The sequence below is a fragment of the Trichechus manatus genome, unplaced genomic scaffold (assembly GCF_000243295.1).
Source record: "Trichechus manatus latirostris isolate Lorelei unplaced genomic scaffold, TriManLat1.0 scaffold00176, whole genome shotgun sequence".
In the NCBI taxonomy this organism is placed as follows: Eukaryota; Metazoa; Chordata; class Mammalia; order Sirenia; family Trichechidae; genus Trichechus; species Trichechus manatus.
Window position 1 is genome coordinate 4385588 of NW_004444112.1, and position 9015 is coordinate 4394602.

Below are 9015 nucleotides of genomic sequence, written 5' to 3' on the forward strand. Positions count from 1 at the left end.
TAAAAAAAAAAACTATTTTATAACTTAAGCCTTCATTTATTCCATAAAGAATTATGTACCTCAAGGGTAGGACAATGCTGAAGAACAGGCTTTCAACAAATTATTTCAGACTTGCACTCTACTGACAAACTCCAACAGCACTGGATAGCAGCAAATGTACAACAAGGACGAAGCCCTTTGGTCTCTGAAACTACACTCCCTTATCTTCAAATAAGGAACGAATAACAATTTGTAATAAGCTTGGCTGGGAACTCTGCAAAAAAAACTGCTGTTTCCATTTCTTTTCTGTGTCTTCTCTGTCTTCTCATTCTTGGTTTAAATATTCCTGAGATAACAATACAGAGGAAAACTAATAAAGACGTGGCTGAATGTTTTCCTAAGTGAACAGTGACAACTATGTCTCTCTCCTGGATGAATTTTCAGATGTACAGTCAGACTCTATGTGGGTCAATTTCTAATATGACCCTTGGATGGCAATGATCTGTGACAGAATGCTTCCTCACAGGAATGACATTTGTGAGCTTTCCCTTTGGCATGAATGATCAGATGCTAAGATGGATCCTGTGACCAAAGATTTTCTTCAGTGATTACGTTTAAAAAATCCATTCCCAGTAGAAGACCCTGAATGTTGACAGAGGCTTCCCACTTGTGAAAGATCTTCCCACATCTGTCACACTGATAGGGCTTCTCCCAGTATGAATTCTCTGGCGCTGAGTGAGGCGTGCCTTGAACACCTTTCCACACTCACTGCACTCATAAGCTTCTCTCCAGTGTGGATGCTATAGTGTCAAAATAAGGTTGGCCAATCACAAAAGGCTTCCCCACACTTCTTCCTCAAAGGGTTTTTCTCCTCTGTGGTTCCTCTTATGCCGGACTAAAGTGGACGGGTGGGCGAAGGTCTTTCCACATTCACTGGACTCACAGGGCATCCCCCACTGTGTGACTCCGCTGGTGCTTTATAAGGTGTGCCTTCTGGCTGAAGGCCTTCCCACACTCTGTGCACTCATAGGGCTTCTCCCCAGTGTGAATCCGCTGGTGCTGTGTAAGTTGGGACCTACAGCTGAAGGCCTTTGCACACTCAATGCATTCATAGGGCTTCTCCCCAGTGTGAATCCGCTGGTGTCGTGTAAGTTGGGACCTACGGCTGAAGGCCTTTGCACACTCGATGCACTCATAGGGCTTCTTCCCAGTGTGAATCCGCTGGTGCTGTGCAAGTTGTAACCTGTGGCTGAAGACTTTCCCACACTCAATACACTCATAGGGCTTCTCCCCAGTATGAAACTGCTGGTGCCGTGTAAGGTGTGATCTGAAGCTGAAGGCCTTCCCACACTGTGTGCACTCATAGGGCTTTTCCCCAGTGTGAATCCGCTGGTGTTGTGTCAGTTGGAACCTACAGCTGAAGGCCTTTGCACACTCGATGCACTCATAGGGCTTCTCCCCAGTGTGAATCCGCTGGTGTCGTTTAAGTTGGGATCTACGGCTGAAGGCCTTTGCACACTCAACGCACTCATAGGGCTTCTCCCCAGTGTGAATCCGCTGGTGCTGTGCAAGTTGTGACCTGTGGGTGAAGGCCTTCCCACACTCTGTGCACTCATAGGGCTTCTCCCCAGTGTGAATTCGCTGGTGCTCTGCAAGTTTTGACCTGTGGCTGAAGTCCTTCCCACACTCTTTGCATTCATAAGGCTTCTGCCCTGTGTGAATCCGCTGGTGCTGTGTAAGTTGGGACCTGTGGCTGAAGGCTTTCCCACACTCTGTGCACTCATAGGGCTTCTCCCCAGTGTGAATCCGCTGGTGCTCTGTAAGTTTTGACTTGTGGCTGAAGGCCTTCCCACACTCTGTGCATGCATAGGGCTTCTCCCCAGTGTGAAACTGCTGGTGCCGTGCAAGGCGTGACCTGAAGCTAAAGGACTTCCCACACTCTGTGCACTCATAAGGCTTCTCCCCAATGTGGACCTTGATGTGCTGAATGAGGTTTGTGCTCTTGCTAAAAGTTTTCCCACACTCTGTGCACTCATAGAGCTTCACTCCAGAATGAATCCGCTCATGTTGAGTGAGAAGTCTTTTGTTAAACACTTTCCCGCATTCCTTGAATACATAGGGATTTCTCTTTTCATGAGTCATGGCATCTTTAGCAGGTCTATGTGAGTCACTGTCACGGACAGCATCTCCTGGAGAGACTTGCTCCTGCAGAATCCTTGAACACGCACCATCATCTGTCCCCAAACCATCATGTTCAGGGCTCATTTTCCCAGGGAGCTGCCCCTCCTGGGGGTCTATCCCTGGTCTCAAATGTTGGTCCTGCATTTCCAGTGGACCCTCCTGACCCCTGTATCGTCCCAGCTGGCAGTCTTTGGAGACTACCTGTGTCAGTCGTCCCTGGTCTGAGGCTCCCTCAGACAACGCCAGCTCAGGAGTGGTTGGCTCTGTGGACTCAAGTTTTGCTTTGCCCCCTGAAAGACATCAAACATACAAAAAGTCCTATTAGTAACAACAACACAGAACAAACAAAATCACCACTTCAGTGAGAACATAAAGATGGAAATAGTGCTTCTGTGCCTGATGTGTTTTGACATCTCTGAAACCCAGGTTTGCCAGTTCTTTCTTTGCCTCTTTACCAGCTTGGAATGGAGACCAGGGGAGAGGATGAACCCTCCTCACATTCCAGACCAGGGAAGTGGGTGGACACCATGGTAATGACACCGTGTATGGTGAGTCTGTTCTCAGCGAGGGCATCTCATAGTCTTATGGGAGCAGCTCAGATGGAAAAAGGAAGATTTCAGGGAACTCTTCCCAGAAGAGGTGTCCCACAAGCTGAGTCCTGAGAGGGACAAGTTGCCAGACAGAGTGGGAAGGGCACTGCAGCTTTAGGAGACAGAATGTACAAAGGCAGAGTCTTCAGAGAACACAGATGTAAAGTTTGAGTAGTGACGGAAGTCCTCTAACTTTAGGAGGAAAAAAAATCACCATCATCAGCCCAAAGATGATCCCTATGAAGTGGAGGTCAGACATACCTCACTCTCCAAACTTATCACCTATTCTGGCACCAGCTGTCCTCCCCACGACACTCTCTACTTCTCTTCTACATTTGGTAATTCATTGTAATGGCCACACAGAACTCACAGACCATATGTAATGGGATAGTGGTAGCATTGGACCTCGTCTAACTTGAGATAGAATGAGAATCAGCACCACCATCAGCCCAAATCTGATTCCTATGAGGTGGAGATCAGACATATCTCCCCTATCCAACCTTTTTACCAGTTCTGACGCCAGCTGACCACCCCACAGCACTCTCTACTTCTCTGCTGGGTTTGATAATTCTTTGCAATGGCCACAGAGAACTCCCAAACAATATTCACAGTTATATGGTTTATTAGGGAAGTATTAGTGAGATCAGGATTAACCTGAAAGTAACAGGAACAGGATCAACGTTAGGAAGCACACAGGCAAGGTCTAGAAGGCTACCCCAAAGTGAAGAGCACATCCTTCCTTCCTTTAGTGTAGGCAGCTCGCTCTCTCTCTCTAAGCCAGCTGTGCAGACTTCCTGTAGGCACCCTGAGGACAGGTTCCTTTCAGCTCCCGTTCAGGCCTGGCCTCAGCCCCTGCTTGAGCCTGACCTCCTCTGCCACTGTTCAGGCCTGACCTCCACCCTGCTTAGGCAAGTGTAACACCTTTTTAGCTCCACCAACAAATGTCCATAGGCACCCTACTCCGTTAACAAACCCCCTACCTGAAGGTGCTCAGCTCTCTTGCTCTATGGGTTGGCAAGTCCCTTTGGCTCAACCAACAACTGCGCAAAGTCACCCCATTCCACCAGCAAGCCTCCTGCCCGAAGGCACTCAGCTCTCTCTCTCCATGGGCCAGGAAGTCCACCACGCTGTCTCACACTGGTCTCCTGGTTCTGCTGCCACCCTCCCAGTGTTACAACTTTCTCTGTCTCCTGCGTCTAGGAAGTTCTCAGTGCAGGAACCCCGGGTGCAAAGGACATGCTCCACTCCAGGCTATTCTTGGTGATAGTGAGGTCCCCTTCAACCTCTGTGGGATGGGTGCTTATACAGGCAAGTGGCTGAATTCTACTGGGTGGATTTTACGTACCCTATCTGCATAACTGACCAACCTCCTCTCTAGATTAAACTGACCAATTCCCTCTCAAATGGCTCCATCTGTTTGCATAATAACTGACATTTTCTAACAGCACGGACTAGCTTCTCCCCTGGGTAACTGTAACAACTCCTCAGGGCCAAGGGGGAAAAAAATCTCCCAAGCTGTTTCCTTTTTCTCTCTTTTTCACACAGCTAAGGCAAAAGGATACATAAAGAAACTCATTTTACTACACCATATTTACCGTTAAACATTGAAGGCAATATTATCCCAGTTGAGAACAACTGGCTTAGAATAATATAATAGGGTGATGGGAGAAAGGGAACATCACAGAGGAGGGCTTACATTAGATCTTGTGATCAGAAAACAGCTAGGTGAGAGGTAGTACTGTGCTGAGAAGCTCCAGCACTTCAGTACTTCACACAGAAAGTGCTGGGCTGTGTGAAATGCTGAAATGCCTGAGAGCATGCAGCAGGCAGTGAGGCCCCAAGTGGACGTGCACTTTTCCCACTTGGGGAAACTGCAGGAACCCAGCATGGCCAGAGCAGAATGAGCTTGGGAGAAACAGTGTGAAATGTAATTAAGGAGGTAGATAAAGATGGAGAAGTTTTTGTTTAAAAACTTCTTTATAAAATATGTTATTGATCTTTTCCAGCCTTGTTTTAACTCTTCTCATTGAAAAAGAACATAAATCCATTTCTTTAGAAATAGGCATGTCTTACCCTAAGCCGAGTTTCGAGAAATGCCCAGAGGGGTGGGGCCAAGATGGCAGAATGTCAGATGCTTCCTGTGGTCCCTCTTACAACAGAGACCAGAAAAAACAAGTGGATTGATTATATATGACAATCTAGGAGCCCTAATCATCAAAGACAAAGTTAAGGAGTCAGACTGAGCGGCAAGGGGAGGGAGAGGCAGTTTAGAAACAGCGAAGAAGTGCCAGTCGTGAGGTAACTGGCAACCTGCGGGCTAGGTCAGCCGGTGCATGCTGGCTGAGGTGAGCAGCAGCACGTAGGACTCGTTTCACCACGTTAGGAGAGACCAGGAGGCGGAGAGTCTGTACAAGCCTCCGGAGCCAGGGGGAAGCAGCGCTGGACCTGCAAAAGTTAAGTGCAAGTGTCTAACCTACTCCATGGAATCAAAATAACCCCTCCCCCTCAGGGACTTTCACAAAGGAGAAGTGCCACTTTCTCTTTACCCAACTCCCCTCCCTGCTCCGCTCTGACACCAGTCCAGCAGTATTCAACAATTGCCATGCCCCCTAAGTTGGAACTAAGGTCTACCTGCTCCAAAACAAGTCTCAAAATAAACCACCAAGCTCCCTAAGCTGGGACCTCAGGACTATTCGTGCCCAAACCAGTCTCGCAGCTTCAAAAAATCGCCATACTCCCTAAGCCGGGAACTCAGGGCAGGCACTACCCCTTTGCCTAGGCACTGGCAAAAGGGGTCCATGGACTTCTAATGCCCTTCACCGCTGCCTAAATTTCTGTGGGCTGATTCAACACTGTGGGCCCTCATTAATGCCAAGACCCTAAGCCAGAAAGTCAGGACTATCTGTGCCCAAACCAGACTCGTGGATTTAAAAAATCACCACACCCCCGTAAGCTGGGAACTCAGAGCAGGCACTGCCCCTTTGCCTAGGCACTGGCATAAGAGGTCCATGGACTTCTAACGTGCTTCACCCATGTCTAGAGCTATGTTGGCTAATTCAACAGCATAGGCCCTCATTAGCATAGAACAACAGGGCATATACCTGAAGCCTATTTTCAACTGCAGCAGCCATGGGGGAGTTGCAGATTTGTGACATCTGACACCGCCTTGCCCATTAAGAAGGGGCCTCACCCACCCACAATGGGGCCTGAGGACTAGCACTATCACCCATTCGATTTAGCCACCCACAATGGGTTTGAGAAAAAGTGCTGCCTCCCAGTCCTTACAGGCAATATCATTAGGTGCCCAAAGTCCAGCTGCAAAACCTACCCGCCTACGTGCTGTAGGGGACAGGGACAAGCCTTCCACCCAGGCACTCAGGGGAAGCCATCAGCCCCTTGCCTTGCTCAGCACACAGCCCCCTACTGCAGCCAGATACCTGTTCCTGCTCCAAACATCCCTACACAGCTCTGCCCATATGGACTGTAGGTGAGAGTCTGCACCACACACTCAGTGACCAACGACCTGGACACCTGAGCTGCATCCACACAAGAAAAGTGAACAGACTCTTAGGCTCATACACCTAGCAGCTGCTCTAACCACCTGGTGACAAGATATGAGAGCTTCAAAGATGTCAATAACCAAAACGGCTCACACGCCCAGCTTACTTGGGCATATCAAAACAAAACAAAAACCTGGGACACAGTAAGCAAACATACAGTAAATAACCATTATAACTTACTGATGGCTCAGAGACAACGGTCAATATCAAATCACATAAAGAAGCACTTCAAGATGACTCCAGAAAGCGACCAAACCAAAGCACCAGGAAACCTTCTGGAGGAAGAGAAATTCTTGAAATTACTGGAGTTAGAATTCAAAGAATTAATATACAGAGCTCTTCAGGAGATCAGGCAAAACTCAGACCAAGCCAAGGAATACATAGACAAAGCAACAGAGGAACTCAAGAAAACAATACAAGAACAGAACAACAAATTTAACAGGCTGCTAGGAACCATAGAGAGACAACAAATAAAAATCGAAAAGATTAACAAGAAAATTTCAGAATTAGACAACTCAATAGAAAGTCGCAGGAGCAGAATTGAGACCATGGAAGTCAGATTTAGTGAGACTGAAGATAAATTCCTTGACACCAATTTATCTGGGGAAAAATCAGATAAAAGAATTTTAAAAAATGAGGAAAACTCTAAGAATTATGTGAGACACTATCAAGAAGAAAAACCTATGAATGATTGGAGTATAAGAACAGGAGGGACAACAGAAAATACAGAGAGGATTATTGAATATTTGCTGGCAGAAACTTCTCTGATATCGTGAAAGATGAGAAGATACCTATCCAAGAAGCTCATCGAATCCCACACAGGGTAGATCCCAAAAGAAACTCACCAAGACATATAATCAAACTTGCCAAAACCAAAGATAAAGAGAGCATCTTAAGAGTGGCTAGGGATAAATGAAAAGTCATCTACAAAGCAGAGTTAATAAGACTAAGCTCTGACTACTCAGCAGAAACCATGCAGGCAACAAAGCAATGGGATGACATATATAAAGCCATGAAGGAAAAAAACTACCAGCCAAGAATTGTACAACCAGCAAAACTGTCTGTCAAATATGATGGCAAAATTAGGGGATTTCCAGATAAACAGAAGTTAAGGGAATCTGTAAAAACCAAAACTAAATTACAAGAAATATTAAAGGGAGTCCTCCGGTTACAGAACCAACAATATCAGACAGCAACCCAAGACTAGAACACAGGACAGAACCACATATCATCCAAGATAAGAAAGTTGCAAAATAAGTCAAAGCTAAAAAACTGGGACTTCCGTGCAACATGGCGCTATAGTCAGAAGTACTACGCTGTCCCTCCGCAGCAAAGATCAGAAAAACTAAGTCAAATAGAGTCACACGTCAATCTTGAAACCCTAAGCATCAAATGAAAAGATATAGAACTCAGCCAAGCACCGAATGGGATAAGAAACTGACCAAGAACAGAGAGCAAGAAAAGATACAGGCAAAGGTCCCTTATCAGCTACCACAGCACAGATCCACCATCTTGGACTCCTATCAGAGATCAGCAAACAGGGGGGTACGGGAAAGCAGCTTCACGGAGCTTCCAGCAGGAGACAGAACAACCAGTAACCAGCAAAATATGCTTTCCTACCCCCCATCCTTCTTCACCCCCACTCAGCCTCCTCTGCTTCCTGCAGCCACTGTCTCTTGGCCGGGAAGCACCAGCTTCACCCCAGTGTCACTTGGATTCCACCTGCCCACACTGGCTGGCTCCCTGAGTGCCTTTTATTGGCTACTGGTGTTGTTTTTTTCCCCTTCTTTAGATTTCTTCCCTACCTCTCACCACCTCCCCCTCCTTTCTCTCAAATACCTGGCTCCGTATATTTCCTTCTTCCTGAAAGGCTGCGTAACACCACTCGACTATGAAACTGCTTCCTGGCCTGTGCTGCCACGCTGGTGGGACCTCTGGGGCTTTTTTTGTTTGTCTGTTTGCTCTGATTTGTTCTGTTTTGATCTGTTTGTTTTCTTTTTCTTTTCTTGGCTTGGGAGCCCCTTCTAGCTGGGCAGTACCACGTGGCTTGGAAGCTACTCCTAACTTACTCTGTGCAGATGCACAGGAACATCACTGGGGTCACTTCTTTTTTTTTTTTTTCGTCTCTTTGTTTTGTTTTCTTCTCTCTCTTATTCCCTTTTTGTCTTTCTTCATTTCCAGTTTCTTGATTTATTCACTTTTTAATTTTACCCTTTTTCTTGTTTTTCCCATTTCTCAGTCTCTCATCTCTCCACTCCAATAGCAAGCTCCCTTAGCACTCTTCTTTGTTTGTGTGTATGTTTTTGGCTCCCGTTCGTCTCTCCTCTCTCTCATCTTTCCCATACCCATCTTATCTCTACACATCACAGTCTACCCCCTCCTTCCTGCCCACCTGCACCGTGCACTGAACATCACACTCCCAAGCAGCACAGGCATGGACTACTGGAACCTGCCCTGCACCGATTCTCAGTCCGCACTGTCATTCCTGGTACGTGCCACAAACAACCCAACTCAGCAACTCCCCTTCACCTGGACCTACCCTACTGTACCATACCTGAGTGACTGACCCTGCCCATTGGAGAAGGAGGTGAAAAGTATCATGCCCACGGATAAGCAAACAACAAAGAACACACAGCCCACCTGCTCAGACATAACCAAATAAAAAAAAAATGCAGGATGAAACAAACAAATCTACAATCAATAAA

General features: G+C 46.8%; 2 protein-coding genes across 2 annotated transcripts in view; one reads left to right on the top strand and one right to left on the bottom strand.

Annotated features, from left to right (window-relative positions):
• Positions 1-9015, top strand: part of LOC101350500 (zinc finger protein 772) — a 287781-nt gene that overhangs the window by 161272 nt on the left and 117494 nt on the right. The window lies entirely within an intron of this gene.
• Positions 1-9015, bottom strand: part of LOC111822432 (zinc finger protein 805-like) — a 30995-nt gene that overhangs the window by 11948 nt on the left and 10032 nt on the right. Inside the window, exon 3 of the mRNA XM_023741293.1 lies at positions 937-2450. Within this exon, the coding sequence (XP_023597061.1) occupies positions 937-2450 (1514 nt within the window). The remainder of the gene's footprint in view (positions 1-936; positions 2451-9015) is intronic.